This window comes from Schistocerca cancellata, chromosome 6, assembly GCF_023864275.1.
Source record: "Schistocerca cancellata isolate TAMUIC-IGC-003103 chromosome 6, iqSchCanc2.1, whole genome shotgun sequence".
Classification (NCBI taxonomy): domain Eukaryota; kingdom Metazoa; phylum Arthropoda; class Insecta; order Orthoptera; family Acrididae; genus Schistocerca; species Schistocerca cancellata.
Window position 1 is genome coordinate 300597542 of NC_064631.1, and position 27051 is coordinate 300624592.

Consider the following 27051-nt stretch of genomic DNA (forward strand, 5'->3'; position numbering starts at 1 on the left):
AAGGAGATGGTTGTGGGTTTTGGATTGGATAGAACAGAAATGAGGTATCCAGGTGAGGTGACAGTCAATGGTGAGTCCAGGTAGGTAAGAGTGGGTGGGGGGGGGGGAGGCGGATAGGACGAGCTCAGATGATAAGGGAAACATCAAGGAGCCAGAAGGAGCGAGTAGTACGACCTACAAGGATTGCCTGGGTCTACGAAGGATTGATTTTTGAGGAGCCACTGGTTACACCATGTGGCAAAATAGTCAAGGTGATTCTGGAGAAGGCGTTGGGACCGTTTAAGGGTAGGAACGACGGCAACGAAGGCGCTGTCGTCGGCAAACTGCAGGGGGTGGACTGGAGGCGGAGGGTTGGGGATATCTGCCGTGTACAGGAGCTAGAGGAGAGGGGAGCGGACAGAGCCCTGGGGCACACCCGCGGAGGGTTAGAAGGTACGAGAATCAGCATTATGGATGGTACGTAGGAGGGGTGGCGGGAGAGGAAGGGCGTAGGTCTGGAGTTTAAACAGGAGACTGGGGTGCTATACATGCTCGTAGGGCTTTTCGAGAACTAGGGAGACAAAAATGGCAGAACGACGAGAGTTAAGCTGGATAGAGAGGAGATGAGTGAGGCGTAGGAGTTATTCATCGGCAGAGAAGGAAGGTCGAAATACACACTGGGTGTTGGGGAGGAGGTGGTGTCGGTGGTGATGGTGATGGATGCGCCGCGTAAGGATGGATTCCAAGAGCTTGCTGAACACTGAGGTGAGACATATAGGGCGAGACTGTCAAAGTGTGCGATCTGAAGTATAACATGTATGGAGTGATAGTGGAAACGAGAATTATGACGATACTGCGAAATCGAAAGCCACATACGAGGTGTGTGAAAAATGTAATGAGACTGATTTTTTATTTACACAAGTTTTTATTTTGTTCAAACAACAATATTGTCCCCTTCAAAGCTCCCTTCGAGAGCTGTACATCAGCGAAGTACCTCTAAGACGGGAATCGGTGAAATGCCGCAAGTAATGAGGACAGTTGGCAAGAGCCGCTACATTAGTAGTGTGTTGATAAGTAGAGAATTTGGGTCTGATGGGAGGCGTGCTAGAGTAGTCTGTGCAGTTACAGTGACTACTGTGTCCGGATGGCTTAGTGGACAGAGCATCTGCATGGTAAGCAGGAGGTCTGGGCTCGAATCTCAGTCTAGCACACATTTTCAACTTTCTGCAGTGATTTCAGTCACTGCCCACTCCCAGTCAATATCTGTAATCCATTTGTCTCTTAATTCATAACGGCATACACAAATAGAATTATCACTATCGATGTCACATTATTTTCATTATTTCTCTCTCTCTCTCTCTGGGCCTTTGTCTTTCAGTCCGACCTGTAAGTGTTCTCGTTCGAGGCAAAGCCCAGAACAAATACAGTGTCCGTGTAATAAGGAAATTTGAAGCTATTGAGAACTAAGAAACTGAAAATTAGGAACTGACTTCAAATTTTGTGGTAACAAAGGCTAATGAAAACAAGATTAGTTCCGTTTACTTTTAGACAAAAGTAAGCAAAAAACGACAAAAATAGCGTTGTGTACAATCTGTTGTTCCCAGTCTTGGTAGTAACTCTGAAAGGTTTCAACTAGTGTGGCCTTTAACATGTCTGTAACTGGGAACAACAGATTGTACACAACGCTGTTTATCTGTGTCGTTTTTTGCTTACTTTTGTCTAAAAGTAAACGGAACTAATCTTGTTTTCATTAGCCTTTGTTACCACAAAATTTGAAGTCAGTTCCTAATTTTCAATTTCCTAGTTCTCAATAGCTTCAGATTTCCTTATTACACGGACACTGTATTCTGGGCTTTGAATGTCCTCCAGAGTCCTAAAATGACGTCCTTTTAAGGCATTCGGAAAAGAAAAAAATCGGAATGACTCAGATCAAATGAACAGGGGGGGGGGCTGTGAAACAATAGAAATGTCTTTTCAGGTCAAAAATTCCGAGATAGAAGTGACCGAATGACATAGGGCGTTTTCATGATGCAGCATGTAAGGACTCACTCGATTCGTCCTTTTCCTGAGACTTTCAAGGATACCTTTTCATTTTGTCGACAGTTTGTCCTGGAGGAACAAATTCTTTATGCATGGTACACCTAATGTCGGAAAAGCAAATCAGCTTTGTTTTGATCTTTGATTTGGTCAATCGAGCTTTTTCCGGTCGAGAATATACTCAATGCGTCACTCCTCACTTTGCCGCTTTGTCTCAGGATCGTACAAAGAAATCCAAGATTCATCATCTGTGATCACACGACTGAACCATTCATGGTCACTTGCAATCCTCTGAAAATCAATGCATAAGTTTCTGGGATTGTCCTTCTCTTCAGTTGTGAGGTTTTTCGGCATCATTTTGGCACAAACCTTTCACATGTGCAAATCTTCAGTCAAACTCTGATGTACGGAGAAGGTAGATTTAACAGGTGACCGATCATCCTTATTGTTAAACGTCGGTCTGATCTCGCGTAAGAATGCACGCTTTCGTCGGTTTTTGAAGGTCTCCCTGAGCAAAGTTCATCTTCAACGTGTTCTCACCCTTCCGAAAATGATTTGTGGCAGCGAAAAACATGTTTCCCATGGGTCTGTTTCAACTTTTGAAAGGTCACACTCGCGGATTCCCAAAGTTTAACACAAAACTTAATTGCATAACATTGCTCTGAATCCCGCTGCTCCATTTTCGTAACACACAACACAAACACTACCGCGTTGATGGCTGTACGGAGCTAATACTCGGACTTAGCGTCTGGAAGGGATGAAAACGCCGGCCTACACAAGTACAACAACACGGCGTTGTCATATCGCTCGCCGTGTTGTCAGTCTCATTACTTTTGTCTCACACCTCATATATCTTCTTATCACTGTTCCTGGTTCAAATGTGGCTTTTTAGTTGGTTGTTAGTGCTATAGTTCCCGCACTCTCAATCACTCCAACCATTATACATTGCTGTAAAAAAATCTCACCACCCACAAGAACAAGGTCATATTATTGACAAGTTACGTAACAGGTTGATCATAATTTTAGGAGTACATGAGAAAAAAATTCAGACCAAATGACACACGCATGCCACAGTAAAAGACTCCCAAAGTCTCATCAATAAACTTCCCCCCCCCTTCCCCCCCCCCCCCCCCCGCCCTCTGGCAGCAATGCAGGCGTGTGTTCTCTCTTGGTTTCTTGCAAGCAACCTCGAAGGTATGTACGCAGACGGAAGCAACGAAATGCCGAGATTCGAACCCAAGTCCCTGCTCACTATACAGATGCGCTAACCACTACGCGACCCTGGCACAGTGGTTTTGTACAACTGCGCGGACTATCCTAGCACTCCTTCCTCCTCAATCCAAATACCAGTTTACACCTCAGACCACTTGGTATTATCCCTAAACAGTATTGAGTTGTAGAGGCTCTCCAACTGTATCTGAACAGCACTTCAGCATTGAATGAAACGGAGGATCTTGCTCGAAACCCAGGTGTAGGTCCGTTAATGAAATGAAACTATATTGCTCCAGAGACTAGTCCAAAAACATCTTGCACCATTCGTTGAAATTCGGCAATGGTTATTACAGCGTTTGGAGAATGAGTAACTCCCTGCACCACCGTATCCGATTTGTGTTCGACTGGCGACAGGTCTGGTGCTCTTCCTGGGCAAGGCAGTTGAACACTACGAAGAGCACATTTTGCATCAGCATCCGTATGTAGGCGTGCCCTTTCCGCCTTAAAAAGCACGTCAATATGCTATCGAAGAAGTGGCAGTAGCACGGGATAACAACCTGCCCAGTGCAGCGGACATTGTTTACCTTGTTGTTGTTGTGGTCTTCAGTCCTGAGACTGGTTTGGTGCAGCTCTCCATGCTACTCCATCCTGTGCAAGCTGCTTCATCTCCCAGTACCTACTGCAACCTACATCCTTCTGAATCTGCTTAGTGTATTCATCTCTTGGTCTCCCTCTACGATTTTTACCCTCCACGCTGCCCTCCAATACTAAATTGGTGATACCTTGATTCCTCAGAACATGTCCTACTAACCGATCCCTTCTTCTGGTCAAGTTGTGCCACAACTTCTCCCCAATCCTATTCAATACTTCCTCATTAGTTATGTGATCTACCCATCTGATCTTCAGCATTCATCTGTAGCACCACATTTCGAAAGCTTCTGTTCTCTTCTTGTCCAAACTATTTATCGTCCATGTTTCACTTCCATACATGGCTACACTCCATACAAATACTTTCAGAAACGACTTCCTGACACTTAAATCTATACTCAATGTTAACAAATTTCTCTTCTTCAGAAACGCCTTCCTTGCCATTGCCGGTCTACATTTTATATCCTCTCTACTTCGACCATCATCAGTTATTTTGCTCCCCAAATAGCAAAACTCTTTTACTACTTTAAGTGTCTCATTTTCTAATCTAATTCCCTCAGCGTCACCCGACTTAATTCGACTACATTCCATTAGCCTCGTTTTGCTTTTGTTGATGTTCATCTTATATCCTCCTTTCAAGACACTGTTCATTCCATTCAACTGCTCTTCCAGGTCCTTTGCTGTCTCTGACAGAATTACAATGTCATCGGCGAACTTCAAAGTTTTTATTTCTTCTCCATGGATTTTAATACCTACTCCGAATTTTTCTTCTGTTTCCTTTACTGCTTGCTCAATATACAGATTGAATAACATCGGGGAGAGGCTACAACCCTGTCTCAGCCCTTCCCAACCACTGCTTCCCTTTCATGTCCCTCGACTCTTATAACTGCCATCTGGTTTCTGTACAAATTGTAAATAGCCTTTTGCTCCCTGTATTTTACCCCTGCCACCTTTAGAATTTGAAAGAGAGTATTCCAGTCAACATTGTCAAAAGCTTTCTCTAAGTCTACAAATGCTAGAAACGTACGCTTGCCTTTTCTTAATCTTTTTTCTAAGATAAGTCGTAAGGACAGTATTGCCTCACGTGTTCCAGTATTTCTACGGAATCCAAACTGATCTTCCCCGAGGTCGGCTTCTAATAGTTTTTCCATTCGTCTGTAAAGAATTCGTGTTAGTATTTTGCATCTGTGGATTATTAAAGTGATTGTTCGGTAATTTCCACATCTGTCAACACCTGCTTTCTTTGGGATAGGAATTATTATATTCTTCTTGAAGTCTGAGGGTATTTCGCCTGTTTCATACATCTTGCTCACCAGATGGTAGAGTTTAGTCAGGACTGGCTCTCCAAAGGCCGTCAGTAGTTCCAATGGAATGTTGTCTACTCTGGGGGCCTTGTTTCGACTCAGGTCTTTTAGTGCTCTGTCAAACTCTTCACGCAGTATCGTATCTCCCATTTCATCTTCATCTACGTCCTCTTCCATTTCCATAATACTGTCCTCAAGTACATCGCCCTTGTATAGACCCTCTATATACTCCTTCCACCTTTCTGCTTTCCCTTCTTTGCTCAGAAATGGGTTTCCATCTGAGCTCTTGATGTTCATACAAGTGGTTCTCTTTTCTCCAAAGGTCTCTTTAATTTTCCTGTAGGCAGTATCTATCTTACCCCTAGTGAGATAAGCCCCTACATCCTTACATCTGTGCTCTAGCCATCCCTGCTTAGCCATTTTGCACTTCCTGTCGATCTCATTTTTGAGACGTTTGTATTCCTTTACCTTACCATGCAGAAACACCAAACTTGACCGCGAGTCTAAACTGATGGCCCCCACAGCACGAAGCTTGGGATCAGTGAGTCGTGGGCGAATGCACTCCGGGATAAGCCGCTCACCAGATCTAGGCTCGGCACGTCTATGCCCGTCTCTCGCATGCAGACGGAACCTACATCTATCACTGAAGTCGAGAGAGCGCCAATCAACCCTCCACTCGACTCTTAACGGTAATTAACGGTGTCATGGTGTCTGTGGCTTCCTGGCTTGAGGCACACATGATTTTCACATTGGTCGTGAGTGACAACGAAGGTGGAACATGTATTCAGATTTCTTCCCTGGATGATGATCTGTCGGCCAGCATTGTTCGAGTAAGATGTCGATATTGACGTGCGACAGTACTACCTGGCCGCCCAGACTGGTCTACATGTGTGGGACTGGGTCACAGACCACTCCTGAAAGCAACGACTTATTCACCGATACACCGTGTGCGGCAATACGTCGATTTGTCCATCTAGATTCCAGGAGGCCCACAATGCGTGCCCATTGAAATGGTTGCAGTTGTTCAACAGGTATAGGTACTTGTCGGTGGGGCATGGTTTTAACCTAAAATGAAACTCGAAATCACTGCTCAGTCAGCACAGTTACTGTCTGCACAGAAAAAAACTGAGAGCACACAGACAACTCTCTTTGATGACCATGCTGTGTAGGCTTCAGAAAGTAAGTTACACATGTCATTCAACGCTAAAACCATAGCGCAAAAAGAGTTGTGTACTGTCAGAAGAGAGTGCACATTTCTTGCAGACGCATTTATACTGCGGTACGATTAACAAGTGCATCACACTGTGAGACTGAATCGGCGCGGTAGCTGTGATCGAACTTCAAAGCTGATGTACGAGGGACAGTAAGATTCTTGTAGGTAAGACATCTAAATCGCTCACAGTGAAATTTTGACGGTATGTGGGCCAAATGCAATGTGGCGTTCAGCAATAGTGAAATGGTGTCAGCAATTTAATCAATGCCGCGCAGACGTGTGTGATGTTGTTCGCAAGAGAAGGCCAACGACATCCACCACAGAAGATAATGTCCAGGCTACTGAGGAAATAATGCGCAGGAATCGCACAATGACTGTCGCGGACATTGTTCAGCCGTTGCGCATCTCAGTAAGCAGTGCTCATCGTCCGAGATCGTCTGCAGTCTCTGAAATTGTGCTCTTGCTAGGTTCCCCGATTACTGTCGCCTGCTCACAAAGGCGCAGGATTTATGAGGTCTCTCGACTTCATTGGGAGCTATTTCGTGGTAAGCAAAGATCTCTTAAACCGCATCATTACGGATGATGAGACGCCATCAGCAGGGAATGTCATGGCCATCGTCTTCTTCGACTGTGAAGGGATTATGTACATAGAGTTTACAGCAAACGGCGCAATCATTAATGCTGATTGGTACTGTACATCACTTCCATCACTGTGCAACGCCCTAAAGAACAACAGGCGCCGGCCGGGGTGGCCGAGCGGTTCTAGGCGCTACAGTCTGGAACCGTGCGACCGCTACGGTCGCAGGTTCGAATCCTGCCTCGGGCATGGATGTGTGTGATGTCCTTAGGTTAGTTAGGTTTAAGTAGTTCTAAGTTCTAGGGGACTGATGACCTCAGTTGTTAAGTCCCATAGTGCTCAGAGCCATTTGAACCATTTGAACAACAGGCGTGGAAAATTACGCAAAGACATACGCATACGGCCTAGTTCTTGCACCATACGATTTCTATCTTTTCGGCGAGCTGAGAGAATATCTGGGAAAAAAGAGATTTTCCATCAACGAACACGATCACACAGCGGTTCTCGAATGAATCCGTGACCAAGTAGCGGATTTCTATCGTCGAGGAACTGAATGATTTATAGTACGGTACGACTGTTGTTTATGGACTTGGTGACGATGTTGAAGAATACTGTCATGTACCTGAGTCACTTTGAAGTGTAGAGCAGCTTTCAATAAGTTGCTTGGCCTACTGTAATAATGTGTAACTTGCTGTTTGAAGTCCCGTAGTGTATATGGCGCGCGATTTCTGTTTGACGGTGATGGTGTATCCACGTCGAGGTAAGAACATTTCAGTAGCCAAGATCGCATAAATTCGTCTTCATTTTTGACAACCTGTTTCGACAGATATAACTGTCGTCTTCCGGCCTTTAAAATTTTTTTGTTACTAAACGCGTCCAATGTGAGTTACAGCTTCATCCCATGTTGTCATTATGGTGGATAAAATGAAGCACCATAATTTTTTCTTAATCGTATGGCCATTCAACGGGTGCCGGTCTTTCAATTTGACGCCACTTCAGTGACCTGCAGTCGATGAGGATGATGATGATGATGACATCAGAACACACAGTCTCTCGGCGGAGAACCCGGACCCAGGGATATGACAATCCGTCACACTGACCATTCAGCTACCGGGGCCGGACAGCACCATAATGACAACACAGCATGCGGGTCTATCTCACAACGAACACGTTTAGTAACAAATATTTTTTGAAGACTATAAGGTGACAGTTTTATCTATCAAAACCGGTTGTCAAAAATAAAGATGAATTTACGCGAAAGTCTTTGACCAAATAAAATAGATAGTTGTATGTATTGTATTGCATGTTAACCGGGGACCTAGAAACGACGGAGAGACTCCGTTCCCGACGCAGCCGCAGTGGTCCACAACCCCACGACGACTACCGCAGTCCACTTCACCCCACCGCCGCCCCACACCGAACCCAGGGTTACTGTGCGGTTCGGCCCCCGGTGGACGGCCCCCAGGGAACGTCTCACGCCAGACGAGTGTAACCCCTATGTTTGCGTGGTAGAGTAATGGTGGTGTACGCGTACGTGGAGAACTTGTTTGCGCAGCATTCGCCGACATAGTGTAACTGAGGCGGAATAAAGGGGACTAGCCCGCATTCGCCGAGGCAGATGGAAAACCGCCTAAACACCATCCACAGACTGGCCGGGTCACCGGACCTCGACACAAATCCGCCGGGCGGATTCGTGCCGGAGACCAGGCCCTCCTTGCCGCCCGGAAAGCCGTGCGTTAGACCGCACTGCCAACCGGGCGGGCAAATAGATAGTTCCTTTCATATGTCTCAACATGAGAAAACTCAGTCAAGTATCCACAGCTGTTGTAGATGCACTTCAGAATGAGCAACGCTCGAAACTGGTAGTGCTTAATAAACTATTGTTTTAACCCTTTGAGTCCCCACAATACGAAAAAATATATAATTTTAAAATTTTATCGTAGTAAACTACGAATATAAGAGGAAGTTAGCAAACTGCTAAGACCCAGTTGTTTTAAGGATGTGGTTTCACTTTCGAACCACTGAGATATACAGTTTTCGATCACCTATTGTTTCATGTGAAAGTAAGTTCTCATTTTTCCTAGACACAATCGCACATCTCGAAACTTCCACGAACTCATACTGACTAAAACAAGTTATAATCCTAAATAACAAGTAAATATGATAGTAAAATTCAATAAATATTGCAGAAAAAGTACACACTGCCCCAAAGGTTCCATTTCGAAACCACTCATAAAAGCAGTGGTACAAACTCAAATCTACCTTACAATAACTGTTGATACATTTACTTCTCATCTTCACGGTCCTTACTTCTAATGTACGTTGGCGGCAGTGGAATCGTTCTGCAATCAGCCTCAAAAGCTGACTCTCTAAACTTTCTCAATAGCGCTCCTCGAAAAGCACGTCGCCTTCCCTACAGTGACTCTAATTTCAGTTTCCGAAGCATCTCCATACTACTTGCGTGTTGTTCGAACCTACTGGCAACAAATATAGGAGCCCGCCTGTGCGTTGCTTCGATGCCTTCCTTGAATCCGACCTGGTGCGGATCCCAAACAGTCGAACATTACTCAATAACGGCTCGCACAAGTGTCCTATATGCGATCTCCTTTACAGATGAACCACACTTTCCTAAAATTCTCCCAATAAACTGAAGTCGACCATTCGTCTTCCCGACTGCAGTTCTTACATGCTCATTCTATTTCACACTGCTCTGTAACGTTGAGACCAGGTATTTAATCGACGTTACTGTGTCAAGCAGAACATTACTAATGCTGCACTCTAACATTAAGAGTTTGTTTCTCCTCCTCATTTTTCCACGTTTAGAGCTAACTGCCATTCAGCACACCAATTAGAATTTTTTACTAAGTCATTTTCTACCTTCCTACAGTCATTCACCTTCCCTTACATCACAGCGTGATCCGCTGTGGCCGAGCGGTTCTAGGCGCTTCAGTCCGGAACCGCGCTGCTGCTACGGTCGCAGGTTCAAATCCTGCCTCGGGCATGGATGTGTATGATGTCCTTAGGTTAGTTAGTTTTAAGTAGCAGTAAGTCTAGGGGACTGATGACCTCAGATGTTAAGTCCCATAGTGCTTAGAGCCATTTGAACCATTTTGAACAGCGTCATCAGCAAACAGCTGCAGACTGTTGCTTACCCTGTTCCTCTGATCATTTCTGAACACAGAAAATAAATGCAATCCCCTCACGCTTTTCTCAGACACGACCGACGATACCCTTGTCTCTGATGAACACTCACCGTCGAGAACAAAATACCGGGTTCTGTCACTTAAGAAATCTTCGAGCCACTCACATACCTGGGAACCTATTCCGTATGATTGTGCATTCATTAACAGTCGGCAGTGCGGCACAGTGTCAAATGCTTTACGAAAATCAATGAATATGGATTGCACCTGTTGCCCTTCATCCATGATTCGCAGGATCTCATGTGACAAAAGGGAAGCTGAGTTTGGACGAGCGATGCTTTTTAAAACCGTGCCGATTTGACAGAAGCTTTTACTTCGCAAGGAAATTTATTAGATTCTACAACAAACTGATCTTAAAGATATTTGTCTGTAATTTTGCTGGTCCGTTCTTATCTACAGAATTCACCTTCACTTTTCTCCATCTCTTGAGACTTTGCTCTGGGCTAGAGATTAGTGCTACATGCAATTTAAGGTATAATTGCTGTAGAGTGCTCTTTGTGAAATGGAACTGGGATTCCATCCGTACCTGGCGACTTATTTGCTTTCGACTTCTTCAGTTGTTTCTCTATACCAGAGATACTTATTGTTATGTCCTCCGTACGGAAGTCTGTACGATGGACAAACGACTGTATGATGAGCGCTTCTCCTGCGTGAATGATTTCTTAAATGCGAAATTTAAAACTTCGGTTTTACTTTTGCTATCCTGTAGTGCTATACCAGATCGGTCAACGAGTGACTAGATACAAGCTTTAAATCCACTTAGCGATTTTATATAGGATCAGAATTTTCTCGGATTCTCAGCAGGATCTATTGCTATGTTATGACGGTGGTAGTTGTAAGCTTCGCGCATCGAGCTTCTTACAGACGTAATAATTTCTATTAGCTTTTGCATGTTTTCATTGGCGCGGTGAACCGAGAAACAGAGTACAACAGCCATTGCTTCCTTGACATTTGTGAATTTCGTTGTTAAACCAAGGAGGGTCATTTTCTTCGGTAATCCACTACTCGTGTGTACTACCACAGGGTGCGGTTTACAATCCGCTTAAGTTTTGCTCATAATTCCTCTACGACTATCGTTCTGGAACAAAATGGTGTCCATTCATCGTCTAAGTACGATGCTAACAACTGCCTGTCTGTTCCCTCTGGCAAAAATACTCTTCTCACCTCCTTGATTTATTTATTAACTGTAGAAACGAAAGTCGCTATGATACAACATGATCACTAACCCCTGTCTCTATACTTCAGTCTGGAACCGCTCGACCGCTACGGTCGCAGGTTCGAATCCTGCCTCGGGCATTGATGTGTGTGATGTCCGTAGGTTAATTAGGTTTAAGTAGTTCTAAGTTCTAGGGAACTGATGACATCAGATGTTAGGTCCCATAGTGCGCAGAGCCATTTGAACCATTTTTCCGTACTTTAACTGTCGATTTGATCAGGCCTGTTTGTAGGCAACCAGAAGAAGTCGACTCAGGTAATCGTTGTAAAGTAGACGAGCGACTGCTTCACTGGTAGGCGTAGCTCAGTGCACCTCTAGATGTCTCTGTCTTGCAACAACATCGGTGGTTTCATGATAAAGGCGCTGTTACTTCAAAACAAAATTAATAAAATGGTGGTTTTACTACGGAACAGAAAGCAACCTCAGCCATTTTCATAGTGCGCCTTAACAGCGCGAAAATCAGAGCACAGCGTTGCAGAGGCTGTGACTGTACACGATTTTTAAAATAAAAACTACGTAGCTAAAGCGTGATTAAGTAAAACGTAGATGGCTGTTAATACATTTGAATATCTTAAAACTTAATTTAACGTAACTTACTAATAAGATATCCAAGAGCCTAAAAACACCAGCGTACGTGTGCTACGGCTTCTGACCAATCACCGCGTTTGTGTTTGTTTACATCACGTTTGTTCTTATGATGAACGGATTGCAGCATTAGGCAAGGTGTCAGCTTTTGGTGAGAACATTTTAGGAGTGGGTTCTGATGTAAGATTATTTGTTGAGTATTTCATGTGCTCCTTCTTTTGTGTATTGCTATTTTTTCTTTTTCTACTTCTTCTTCTTCTTCTTATTTCCAACCTTTTGCTGTGTCATCACTGGGTCGAGATGGTATTTTCGGATGTGGCAGTGTTATTGGTAGTGGGTGACTGGAAGCACTTCCCGACGCCAGCATTTCTCACCAGTACGGAATGCATGCCGTCTGTCAGTATCTGGTGTTACCTTATGCTGAAGTATGAGAACGTTTTGTAAAAGCAGTAGTTTGTCTCTGAGGCCGGACGTGGGTGCCAGTCCACTATGTAATCGGATGTGGGAAAGTGCCTAGAAACCTCATCCAGGCCGGTCGGAACATCCGCCCTTCATGTTAATCCGCTGGTTGGATTCGACGTTTGGCCAGCCCTGCTCCTTGTGTTCTGGAAGGGGGCGCTCTAATTGTGCTCATCTGTTCGGGTAGGTTCGCGTATCTACTTCTGGTATGTTAATTCATGTCCCCATTTTGTAGGATTGGATAAATTCAGAGGGATTGATTAACTGATTCTTTGCTCTGTTGTGTTAGGTATAAAGGGTACTCTTATTTTTGTTATTTATTAGTATTTTAATATGTGCCACCTTATTCCAAAGTTGGCTGAATCCAGAGGGGCAAGTTATTTACGGGTGAATTATATTGTATTAGGTATCAAACGGGAGTTTGGTAGTCTAAGCCCTGATTCCTTTGGATATTCGTTTCTGTGTTAATACTGATTAATAAATTGATTTAGGGCTGGACAGTGTCACAATTAACAAAGCTACTAAGGTTGGTTTAGCTAACGGGTTTTCAGGAAAAACAATTAGAGATCTGGGTGAAGAGATTTTTAACAAAGTAGAGAAGCATATAATTTTACTTAAAGATAAGTTCGCCCATATATCTGTCATATTTTGGCCCCTGACACGACAGGATTGCTAACGCCTTTACGAAAGCTAAACTGCAGGCTGGGTTCAGTACAAAGAGAAAGAAAAGCCTGGAATTTTTCGGCACCATTAGATAAATTCAGTCACGCACTCGTCTACAGGATTAGATGTGGATCCCGTGACAATGTTTACATAGGCCAAACGGCAAAACGAGATTCAGGAAGCACAATTATGGAAGTAATGACAGTGCTTTGGGATGTCACTTGATGGAAAATGGCCACCAGTGAGGTCCGATTGAGAGTAGACAACGGTTGTTCCATATTTTTGATGAGCTGACGGTTTACTCTCTCTTTTACATGTTTCAATAGTCCAGTTGTACCATTTTCTGCTACGTTTGTAAACTAAGATAAACTCCTCCCGAACAGGCCATCAGTGGATGCGGATATGGAGGGGCATGTGGTCAGCACACCGCTCTCCCGGCCGTATCTCAGTTTCCGAGACCGGAGCCGCTACTTCTTAGTCAAGTAGCTCCTCAGTTTATCTCACAAGGGCGTTACTGTACCCCGCTTGCCAACAGCGCTCGGCAGACCTGATGGTCACCCATCCAAGTGCTAGCCCAGACCGACAGCGCTTAACTTCGGCGATCTGACGGAAACAGATGTTACCACTGCCGCAAGGCTGTTGGATGTGAGGTATATATAGTGTCAAGTAAAACAAATTACCCTGTAATTACTATTTTATGCGTAGATTTTATCATTTTTACTTTAATTTTTTATCTTTTATAATTTGCCTTAAATTTTTTTGTTTTGCCTATACTTTGGCATGCAACAGACAACAGTTTAAAATTGCTATAAATATCTGTCCCCATTGTAAAATATATCTTACGAAAAGGTAATGTAGAGGGCACGTGCCTTAAGCGAGTTTACTTACGCGGTGATGGCAGGCTCTATATTCTGTAAATTGAAGGGGGAAGGGGGGGACAAAGGAAAGAAAAGGGAAGGAAAGGAACTACTGATGTCAGCTGTATTGGGAATTTATGCAGAATTAGCGGCGATGAGTGAAAATGTGTGCTGGACCGGATTCGAACCAGGCGTCTCCTGCTTGCGAGGCACGTGCGTTAATCACTGCGCCACACAGACTGTCCATCGCAGTTGTACTGCCTCGGCACGCTTCTAGGCCGAAACCCATTTGCACCTAGCGGCATCCATCCGCAATGCCCGTCCATGTACTTCATGCAAACGTAAGAGTACATCCGTACTGAAGGTTGATTCATTGCCCATCGAGGCGAATCAACGGTATGAATACGTGGTGTCTGTTCTAATGGACATCCATATAATCGCTATATTCATTCGTCAGTTAGCTATTCATGTCATATTATTGTTTATCTTCTTATATGCAGGCAGTAACTTCGTGTATTCTGAGTCGAAAGACGTCCTGATTACAGCTGCCACTCATCTACATCTACATCTACACTCCGCAAGCCACCTGACGGTGTGTGGCGGAGGGTACCTTAAGTACCTCTATCGGTTCTCCCTTCTGTTGCAGTGTCGTATTGTTCGTGGAAAGAAGGATTGTCGGTATGCCTCTGTGTGGGCTCTAATCTCTCTGATTTTATCCTCATGGTCTCTTCGCGAGATATACGTACGAGGGAGCAATACAGTGCTTGACTCCTCCGTGAATGAATGTTCTCGAAACTTCAACAAAAGCCCGTACCGAGCTACTGAGCGTCTCTCCTGCAAAGTCTTCCACTGGAGTTTATCTATCATCTCCGTAACGCTTTCGCGATTACTAAATGATCCTGTGACGAAGCGCGCTGCTCTCCGTTGGATCTTCTCTATCTGTTCTATGAACCCTATCTGGTACGGATCCCACACCGGTGAGCAGTATTCAAGCAGTGGGCGAACAAGTGTACTGTAACCTACTTCCTTTGTTTTCGGATTGCATTTCCTTAGGATTCTTCCAACGAATCTCAGTCTGGCATCTGCTTTACCGACGATCAACTTTATATGATCGTTCCATTTTAAATCACTCCTAATGCGTACTCCCAGATAATTTATGGAATTAACTGCTTCCAGTTGCTGACCTGCTATTGGATTGTGGTACGCATTTCTGTAAAAAAAAATTTTGAATTTTGGTTACAAGCCATCGTGCCTATACAAATACGATTCTGCATATGTTCATATTTACGATGTAAAAATGTGTTATTAATTTAGCAGTTCACCTGATGATGAGTCTGCCCGAAACGTCTTACGAAAGTAAAGAAGTTCCGTTAACATCTAGCGACTACCTTTTGCGATCTATCAACTTTTCTAGGATCATAATAAAATTGATTTACTTTTCGTTGAGAGTTTAGTCCCGTACAACTCTTAGCCACTTCCCACTCCCATCCTTTCCTGCACCATACTGCGTGTGGTGTCGCCGCCAGACACCACACTTGCTAGGTGGTAGCCTTTAAATCGGCCGCGGTCCGTTAGTATACGTCGGACCCGCGTGTCGCTACTATCAGTGATTGCAGACCGAGTGCCGCCACACGGCAGGTCTAGTCTAGAGAGACTCGCTAGCACTCGCCCCAGTTGTACAGCCGACTTTGTTAGCGATGGTTCACTGTCTACATCCGTTCTCATTAGCCGAGACGACAGTTTAGCATATCCTTCAGCTACGTCATTTGCTACGACCTAGCAAGGCGCCATATTTAGTTACTATAATCTGAACAGATAATATTGTGAATCATGTACCGTCAAGATCGACGTTCATCATTAGCCTGCGTGAGCTAAAACGCGTGCCTTTCGGCCTCCATTCGTAACACGGTGTTGGCTCTTCTGCCAACACAACACTGCGTACGTATTGCAGCTATACGCGAAGTATAATACGCCCTCCTCGTGCTCATTCGTGTAGAGCGGCGGGCGTAATATTCTGGATAAACGGTATACGTCAGGGTTTTAACACCTCACGCGAGAAGAGATCCACGAGGGAACACCTTCGCAGATTCCCTTCCCCCACAACTCTGCCGGCGTTTAATAACCCTGACGATGACTCTGCCGCCCACGTCATCAGGAGTGCTGCGGGCCAGCCCTACAGCAGAGGCGGACGCGGTCTCCCATATGCGACGGCTCACGTGCCGCGGACCCGATACCATCGGCTCGCACAAAAATCACGAATACCTCGCGTCGCGCGAGGCCCGTTTTATTTCCCCGAGCTGTGCCCGGTTGTTCCGCGGGCCGCGATGTAGATTTAATAATATAACGCTGCGTATCTGCGGGGGATCTCGCCGAGTGAAAGGCGGCCGCGCTGTGCCATTATTTGGGTCCCAGTCGGCGAATCGCGAGCGCCCGCAGCCTACAAGCTGCGTCCTAACAAAAATGGCTGGCCCGGGAAATGAATGTGCGTGTCGGGCGCAGACCTACAGAGTCGCCGGGGCTCGGTTTACATTTCCATTCATCATGCAGCAAACGTACGGAGTAAATTATTGCGAATGACGTTGTATTACATCGCACTGAATGAATTAGTAATACAGCGTCAGCATAACTATTAATAACTCGCACTTACTGATGGCCGCGTACCACGTCTTATTTCACTCAGCAGCTCGTGCAGCTCCTCTGGAAACGACTTTTTTGCTTTCATTCCATACTAGTGGAAAGTGAAACACTCTTTATGTGTATGAATGCAGAGTCTCGCGGCGATAACATTTAATAAAATGGTCTCGGGTTTCCAATCGCGTTAACTGCTTAAAACTATACGAGCTTTCGGCTAAGCACTCCTTGGCCATTGTCAAGTGTTATGACTGCCATATATGGCAATGTCACGGGCACCAGTGACGTCACAGCCGGCAGCTAGCGTATATAAGGGCGCACCAACAGCCCACTGGCAGTCATAACACTTGACAATGGCCAAGGAGTGCTTGGCCGAAAGCTCGTGTACTTTTATTGGAAACCCGCGAAAATTTTATTCACTCTTCATGTGGTCTTTCGTCCTCATACTGGACAACTTTCATCCCACGCTGCCCTCCATTATGAAACCTCTACTCCTGTACTGCCTCAGGATGTTCCGTAGCAATCATTTCCTTCTTTTAGTCAAGTTGTACTGTAGTTTCTTTCCCACAATTCGATTTACTACCTCCCCATTACTTATCGAATGTACCCATCTAATCTTCGGCACTCGACTATAGCACCACATTTCGTAGGCCTCTATTCTCTTGTTGTCTGAACTTTTAATCGTCCACGTTTCACTTCGCTACAAGGCTACATCCAGACAAATACCTTCGAGATGGTAATTTTAAAATGTGTTTTATGTTAACAACTTTCTCTTCCATTTCATATTCTATATTAAATGATAATTGATTGAAACCTTAAGCTGCCGACAGGTGATGTTGATATACCTCGATGGGGACAGGTGAAAATGTGTGCCCCGACCGGGACTGGAACCCGGGATATCCTGTTTACATGGCGCACACATTTTCAGCTGTCCCCATCAAGGTATACCAACAGCAGCTGTCGGCAGCTGAGGGTTTCAATTAATTATAATTTATTCTAGAGAACCTGCACGGTCATCAATGGTATCTGTTCTTTCGAGTACAGTTACTATCTTCACATATATTCTATATTGTTTACGGCAATGCTGGCTGATTTGAGGAAGGAGACCAAACAGCGAGGTCATCGGTCATATCGATTTGGGAATGATGGGGAAGGAAGTCTGTGTGCCCTTTCAGAGGGACCACCCCAGCATTTGCCTGAAGAGATTTGGGGAAATCACAGAAACCGTAAATCGAGATGGCTGGACAAGGGTGTTCTAAACCGTGTCCGGTCATCCCGATTTACGCCGTCCTCTCGACACAACTGCATTATAGCTCATATGATGGAATAACAAAGAAAACAAAAGGATACAAGTCATTTGGATAACACTCATTTCACACGGCTTTCTCCAAAAGTGACTTTATTTCGACGTCATGCACAATATCGACAACCGCAGGAACTTCTATCGACTTGAGTTAGCGTTCGACACGGGTCACTCACGCACTCATGCACGCGTGTCGGAGATTTATAAAAACACGACGTTCTCGGTATGACTTAGCATAATTATTGTTATAATCCAGCGTCACATAATGACTTATCGACGGTTAATAGTTTCACTTACGAGTGCTCTCTCAGGAGTGAGTTGTTATCGTCTATGATTTACAAACTAAGCGTGAAATATGTTCTAACTGTAACTTGCAGTATGCCGTTTCAAGGTAACGGCGCCTTGAAAATTCATCAAGAACATGCCTCCATTATGATCCAGTATCAGTTAATAACGCATCAATGTTATTCACCTCCAAGAAGTACTATGATAATCAAAACAGGACCCAGTAGCACATGTCGATGTGCTAGCGTAATGGATAACATAGCGGTTCATGGAGTCGAAGGAGGTACGTTCCCATCCCGCTAAATCCAAATACGCTTTTTCATTTCCGCGTTGTTAACACACACTGTGACTTTCTGAAGAATGTAATTTAAGCATCTCCTGCAATTCACGAGCGTATGGTTAGGCAGGAGCCTAACAGAACATCTTAAATTATTGAGAGTGAAATGAGGAACAATAACATTCATGTTCTTCCTCGTCACAAAGTCTATAGCAATTTTCGATATTGCGTATGACGTCTAAATGATGTCACGTTTGCAGAAAGTCTTGTGACATAAGTGTTACCCGAGTCAATCATGTAATCTCCAAAACAATATTTGTTTCTTTTTTTTTTTTTTAAAGAACTCGAAAATGCTTTGCTTGTTATTTCCAGTCGGCATTTTATATCCCCTTTTCTTCTAATATCGTCTCTTATTTTGCTGCACAATGAACAAAAGTCATCTACTTTTAGTCTTCCATTTACTGATGTAACTTTCTCAGCATCACCTCATTTAATCTGACTGAATTAGATTACCCTTCGTTTACTTCTGCTGAGGTTCGTCGTATTGCAATTCATTTTCCAGGCTCTACTCACTCCATTCAACTACTCTTCAGAGCCATTTGCCGTCTGTGATGGAATTAAAGTGTCGCCGCCCATATCTAAAAATGCTTAACGCCACTAAAAGAGTAACATAGAAAAATGCCATTTGCATGGGGCATTGTCACACAGAAGTAAGGCACTACGCCAAAGTGCCGCGTTAGGGGACAATAGCCGAAAACATACTTTTCTTAGAAAAAGAATCATATCAATCTAAATGGTGAGTCAAAGAGACAGTTGAGACTGTTACACTTTCGAACATTTTAATCGTAACTACGGCTTTAGACTACAGTAGCTATGCTTAAATTAGTGAAGGTTTTGACGGTATACCACGGTGCACAGCCAGTTCCCATAAGAAGGCCTCAGTAAAAAAGGCCGAAACTGCGAAAAGGAAGATTCTGCAAGAAAGACGCTGTTCCAATACCGCCAGCATGAGCGAGCAGTCCAGTGAGACCCCGAGCAAGAGCCCGGAAGCGAACATTCCGTAGTGCAGAGGAGGCCAAGAAGAACGTTGTTACCACAGAGATCCCATCATCTGGCGCTCCTCGCACAGATGTTGTGATTTGAAACCAGGAACTGACTTCTGGAGGACAAAGCTGGGTGCCAAAATTCGCGTAATGTTTCGTTAATATTTTGAAACAGCCTGCTAGCAATTCCATGCGAATAACATGTCGAACAGAATATTAATAGGAATATCTAACAGAATATTAAAACAAATCTACATAAATAAATATTAGTGAAACTAGTAGATGTACAAAAAATGGTGAGGGAGCAAGTGAGTGCACAGTGGTCAGTTCAATACTGTTTCCTAGAAAAAGAGGCACAAAAATTCTCCTAATTTTTATTTTTTTAAACTGTACTTGTGCTTGTGTGCGCCATAGTCCAGGTCTACTTGCTACCAAAGTATTAAATATTTAGTATACAGAAAATCGCAGTAATGGAAACATCATTTACACCACTTTCAGCTGTAAAACGTGTATCGCTACAAGTCGCAACCGAATAAATTATTATTTAAGAGAGCTATTAGGAGGTAAGGAAAATGTCTTCCATGCAGCTTGGTTCTGATCGTCGACGGTGAATGGCTGTAGAGATCAGCGAGTTCAGCAAATTGTGCTCGGATGAAGTATGGAAGAAAGGAGGGATTTTAGGCATTTTATTCTCAAACTTTGAGATTACGTATATTAACGTGAACATTATTCCATGATTTATTTGAATAAAATGGAAATCCTGCGTATTACAGTGTGAATTGTCTGTAATGTCTACTTTTTTGTTACGTTTAGCGATGCGATGTTTTTATGAACGAGTGATAAAACAATTCTTTTAATATTTCATAACACTTTCGGACTTGCTCACTATGTTTTATCAGTTTATCAGTTATAGACTATAGTCAACATCCCTGCTGGAATGAAGAGTTGTCTGCACACTTTGTTGCGCACTAATGCATTAACGTCTACACTGATTCTGTTTGTAATCGGAGTACAGAGACAGCCAGTCAAGTAACTATAAGATCCAATACCCTTCCTTTGATGACTACTAATCCTTTGCCACTGAATCCCGGAGCTGACCATTGTTTCCAGCTTATGACTGAATTCCGAAGATATACGATTATTCGTTGAAAGAACTTGCAGCCATGCACTTAACATAAGAAGAAGCAAGATGTATAGCCCCGCAATCCGAACGAGCACACAAGCACAAATTTCGCAACAGGTGTCATTCTAAGCGGAATAAAGGTACGAGAAAGTGAGTTTTTCAACCCACAGAAAGCTTGACAAGTTTCTACACAAAGAACATTGCAGGCAGTATAATTTTAGGATATTGTGCTGTGTCGGGCGAGAATAGATTTTGCAACAAATAATCGTCAGCGTGAAATGCACAGTTTAAACAATATTATATCGATATTACTGGAGGAGCAGCAGTTACACCGCATAACAAACAACATTTTCGACTAATATGGCTAAATAGTTTTGAGGCAGTCTAGAATGCTGCTCTGAGAACGGTTTATTCATTTTACTGCAGTGCTGAACTTCTTACTGTTGTTCTCGGTCGTGGGTAATTGACTCTTTCAAAAGCAGTGGTGTTGTCAGTTGTCACAATCGCCACAGCGCTACTTTTGTTTCGTATCTGTAGAGATCATATGAACGTGTGGAACGGAGTAATACAAGAGCAACTTAAACGCTCTTAATGAATCATCCTGTTTAAGTGATACACGTTGCCCGTGGGCCATTCGAGGTGTTGTGCGACCGTTGTCGGAGACTGAGCTCACTGTTTTCTACGAAGAGATGAGCTTTTAGCAAAATGGTACACCATCTCATTTCAATATTAATTTTCATAAGCACCTAAACAACAGACAATCTCATCATCTTCTGAACAGGCATCATTATCATCTTCGATCTCCAAATTTTTTATTTATACAGTACGCATTTCAATTTCAGCATTTGTTGATTTCAAGTGGAATTCTGCTTCTGTAATTGTGCTTCAAATTGAAACAGGATAAATAGATGACAATTAATCAGTATTCTATGACTGTGAATCTCACTCAAGAGAAGACAGATAAATCCAGAGTTGTACTGGGAGGGGGAGTCCTGTCCACGGGCAGCACAATCGCCAGATCTCACTCTTCAGAGTTCTCTTTTTCTTTCATATGGAATTACATTCAAACGCTACACTATGAATCCACAGTAGAAGCTGAAGTTATTTACACACTGTGGCTTATCTCATTTCATGACAGGTAACAGGGGTACCTGAGACCGTGCGAAAAAGTTTTATGCACCGTTGTAAAGCATCAATCGAGACAGACGGTTATCACTTTTAGCAGTCGCTATGAGTGTAAGCTATTGCTATGAAGAGCAAGTTGTTTTCGTCAGTTGAAAACGATATATTCATTGACGACCATTCGCATGAGGGTGAGTCAAATGGAAACCTTAAATATTTTTTTAGATATTATTTATTGTGCAGAAGTGGTACAAAGCTGTATCACTTTTCAATATAATCTCTCCCATACTCAATGCAAGTCCCCTAGCGCTTACAAAGTGCATAAATTCCTTTAGAAAAAAATTCTTTTGGTAGCCCGCGCAACCACTCATGCACCGCGTGGCTTACCTCTTCATCAGAACGGAACTTCTTTCCTCCCATTGCTTCTTAGAGTGGTCCAAACATATGGAAATCACTTGGTGATGAAGAATGGCGCCATTCCTTGCTCGCTCTCTTCGTTTCCGGTGAAGTGAGCCCAGGTTTCGTCCCCATTAACGATTCTCGCAAGGAAGCCCTCACCTTCTCGTTTAAAGCGCCGAAGAAGTACTTCACAAGCATCAACACATCGTTCTCTCATTTCAGGAGTCAGCTGCCGTGGCACCCATCTTGCTGACACTTTGTGAAACTGGAGCACATCATGTACAATGTGGTGTGCTGACCCATGACTAATCTGAAAACATGCTGCAATGACATTCAATGTCACTCGGCAGTTTTCCTTCACTATGGCTTCAACTTCTGCAATGTTCCGTGGAGTTTCAACTCGTTGTGCCTGACCTGGACGATGAGCATCTTCCACTGAAGTCACACCATTTGCGAACTTCCTATTCCAATCGGAGACTTGCTGCTGAGACAAACATGCATCCCCGTACTGAACCTTCATTCGTCGATGAATTTCAATAGGTTCCACTCATTCACTATGCAAAAACCGAATAACAGGACGCTGTTCTTCCCTGGTGGAAGTCGTAAGTGGGGCGGCCATATTTACACTGATACTGCGATGGTAAGTGTGCATCCCTTCGACCATAAATATAATAGACTGGCCCTCACGTCATTTTCGTGGCTCCAACATCTCTGGGCTAAAGTCACGCAAATTTTGGTTCAAAAATGGTTCAAATGGCTCTGAGCACTATGGGACTCAACTGCTGTGGTCATCAGTCCCCTAGAACTTAGAACTACTTAAACCTAACTAGCCTAAGGACAGCACACAACACCCAGCCATCACGAGGCAGAGAAAATCCCTGACCCCACCGGGAATCGAACCCGGGAACCCGGGCGTGGGAAGCGAGAACGCTACCGCACGACCACGAGATGCGGGCACAAGTTTTGGCAAAACATGGTTGGTTCGTGTTGCGCTTATGGCTATACTCAGCGTTTTGTCGGGGGAAATGGCATTACATTTCACGTGTGTTTCTATGATAGTGCAGATGCGTTTATTGAAATCTGCTGAAGTGACTTTTATATGTTTTTTGCACTTGAAATAGAGTATCACGTAAATTAAAATGTTCAAAGTGATGTCTGTAAAGTCAGACTCATATTACATTTTGGAAAGTATCTGTGATAATTCGGTTGCAGAAGTAAGTATAACTGTTTCTCCTTCCTACTCATAGGTTCACTAAGGGTGGAAACCGAAGGCAGCTTTGGATACAGGCCCTGAAACGGAAAAACTTTACAAGTGAGATTATAATAAGGTAAGAGCACCTATAGTTGACACATGAAGATAATTTTTTTCTATCTTCTAATACTATTAAATAAATGTAGGCTCCAAAATTATTTTCTGAAACTTGAAATTCTCACCTTTCATCTAAATATCATGTTTTTTAAACCGATAGTTTAAACTTTTGAAAAAATAGTAGGAACTGAATCTTTGAAGTGCACCTAAAATTGATACTCTAAAATGGATCTGCTCCTAAAGTCGACAATTTTGGCATCTATAGTTGACATAATTCCCATATCAAATTTTCTTATATAAGTGACTAGATCTCAAAACGCGGCGAATCAAATATTTAAAGTTTTGAAACGAGTCCACTCTTAGTGTTTAAAAGAATTTTAAGGACATTTTACTTTAACTGATAGTTTATAGTAATTTCGTCCCGCTGCCCACCAGAGGGGCGTTCGATGTATTTGTTAGATTTTATAAATGGTACTGTGAACAAATCCAGGTCAAATGTAGTTCTGACACAATTTTTCGCAAATAAAAAAGTAATTTTTGTTGGAAGCGTTTGGCAGTCAATTGAGAAATGTGGGTAAAATACGATACAAACATAGGATGGCAGACCGCTGATTTGAAATCCCGCCACGTTTTGCCAACAGTCACGTGGTTTATGTTGGAGCCACACCAGCCCTATAGCTTCTGCGCAGCAAGGCCAGTCTACTAGTATCTATGGTCGAAGGTGCACCCTCACTATGCTGACACCTGCAGGCCATTCTGCACGCTGCTTGTAGCACGCTTACCAACTTACAGGATAACGGCTCGAAATTTCGATTTGTTATTACAAATTTAAGGTTTTCATTTGACTCGCCCTCGTAATTCAGTCCAAAACAGTTCATTTAATTTTTAGTGTAAATTTGTTTGTAGAGATGTGGTACACGCTGCACGTAATTGCAGGCGGAGTAAGGAGGGAGAAATAAAGGGTGGAAAGGGGGAGGTGAGCCGTGAATGGGTAAAGCTAGTGGAGACTTTGTAATGTTGTTGCATTAATTGGTTCTGAAAGCAGATGCTGATATTCAAGACCATAAAAGTGGGTTAAAGGATGTGAGCTATCTGAGGAAGTTAACCTTGCACTACTGCGCAACTGTTTCACCAGGTATCGAGTTTAGCTTACCAAATTCCCAACCAGACTAACATTAATTATAATCTTTTAGTACTCATCTTAGGATAACCGGTGATATATATAAGACAATTTATATAAAAAGAAATAAATCAGTTTATATTTGGACATTTATTTTAACATTATCATTGTTCCGTTAAAATTTCAGCATATCATACTTGATTCATAACTAAACTGGTGCCTTATTTAGGATTGTGAAAATGTGAGTTTGTAATCTTATGGAACACATCAAACAAGGAGCCAAGATTGGGAGACTGCATACAACATTGCATTCATAAAATAACACACGAAGAACTTTGAAACATATCCAAGAGGAAATTAACCACAACCAACCGATTCAATTTTCACCCAAAGAAGTTACGTTCGTAACGCAATCCTGTCCGTCATGAAATTACCACACACTGGTATACTAAATTGATACTAACTCTCTCTGAAATCTTCCCAAAAAGAACAGCTGAGGGCTACTTTGATGCTTACACCACATGCTTCACGTGGTCAACTTGGTTTACACAAAGAGTGTAACTCCACGATAATTTTGATAATTAAAATAAATTACATCGAAACGCAATTTACAAAAGAAAAACCTCAAACTGGTTACTATCGTCTTACTATTAACCTGATGGGTCAAACAATTGTATAAGCACGTGGTACTGGTCTCACAAAGTACGCCCCACATGGGTTGAACATAAAGAAGAGTTGCTATATTGAAAAATATTGTCAAGACGAGATGTTATAATCTCATGCACATTCGCATTTAAGATTGATGATCTTAGTTAGAGTTACTGATCAACACGTGGTTCCACTTTACTCACAAAGTAGTGACAAAGCAACTACTGGAAGATATTCTGAACTGTACACTAGAAAAACACTGCTTTGCAATTTAAGATAACATTAGATATTTTAGATCTAAACCTGAAATAAAGGTGATTAAATTTTCAGTTAGGCTGAACTTAAGAAATCCATTGTCCTACGGACTTAGCAGACACGCGCTTAGCCGGAGATCTTACCACTTCAAGCGCTCGCCGCGGACAGACTGACCTGGGCCCCTACTGAGCGTGCTTAACAGACACAAACGGAAGTGACCACAGAGGCAGCTTCCTATACTAACATGAGAAGGGACGGGCAGGACCATACTAAGAATAGAAACCTCTCTGCTTTTAGAAAGCGTAGCTACCTGTTCCGACATTGGTCCTACTGTTCTCTAGCAGACAGGCTTGTCTGCTACCATCAAGCATGCAACTAGAAATACATTTGCTCATTCATCCTCTCACACAGAAGGGAAGGGGGATGACAGTATCTTATCATATACAGTATATAAAAAAAAGTGGGTGTAGGTTCTGTATGAGACTGTGTGACATGAATTACATATAAACTGTGTTTTAAAGTGTAGTAGTGTGACAGATCGTTCTTGTTTATGTGTAAAAGTAACACGTTCCACTGCTCAGTCTCCTCCCAGATAGTCAGAAACACCACAGTAAATGTAGAAGAGGAATTTATGCCATAAATGACAACAGATTTAAAAAATTAACATGAAAGGAATCCAACAGAGACCTTTCAGCTTGGTGGACTGTGCTTTACACATACTTCTTGTTGGAACGTTTGAAACGTAGCAAATCGAACGACGGGCGACTACGAGCCCCGTGGTTCTATATAGCGGTGAGCTCACGGCACTCGTTCAGTCTTGCCGGAGGCCTGCACGTGAATAGAGGTGGCCACTTACCGACGACGACGACGTGCCCGAAGACGTTGCTGTTGCCGATGGCGGTGCAGTTCCAGCGGTGGTGCCGGAACTGGGCCTGGCACTCGATGGTGCCGAGGCGGACCCCCTCGCCGATGGCGACCATGGCGTCCGGCGCGGCGCGGCACATGTCCCGCTGGCGGGCCGTCAGCCCGGGGATGCGGCCGCACACCACGCCCGCGCCCAGCGCCGCGACGCCGGGCGGCGCCCTGCAAAACCACCACGTCTCACCACCCGACGCACCTTACCTCAACAACAGCCAAAATACACTGAAGCGCCACAGAAACTGGTAAATTCATGCGTATCCAGATGCAGAGATATGTGAACAGGCAGCTGCCGTCGACAATGCCTGTATGAGACAGTAGCCAAAATACACTACTGGCCATTAAAATTGCTATACCAAGAAGAAATGCAGATGATAAACGGGTATTCATTGGACAAATATATTATACTAGAACTGACATGTGATTACATTTTCACGCAATTTGGGTGCAGAGATCCTGAGAAATCAGTGCCCAGAACAACCACCTCTGGCCGTAATAACGGCCCTGATACGCCTGGGCATTGAGTCAAACAGAGGTCGGATGGCGTGTACAGGTACAGATACCCATGCACCTTCAACACCATACCACAGTTCATCAAGAGTAGTGACTGGCGTATTGTGACGAGCCAGTTGCTCGGCCACCACTGACCAGACATTTTCAATTAGTGA

The 27051-nt window shown here is 43.6% G+C and overlaps 1 protein-coding gene across 1 annotated transcript in view; it reads right to left on the reverse strand.

Moving 5' to 3' along the window:
* LOC126088302 (protein Wnt-2) overlaps positions 1-26725 on the reverse strand; it is a 529210-nt gene extending 502485 nt beyond the window's left edge. The window contains exons 1-2 of the mRNA XM_049906433.1: positions 26700-26725; positions 26322-26548 (exon numbers count right to left, since the gene is read on the reverse strand). Coding sequence (XP_049762390.1) covers positions 26322-26548; positions 26700-26725 — 253 coding nt within the window. The remainder of the gene's footprint in view (positions 1-26321; positions 26549-26699) is intronic.
* Positions 26726-27051: the final 326 nt, after the last annotated feature.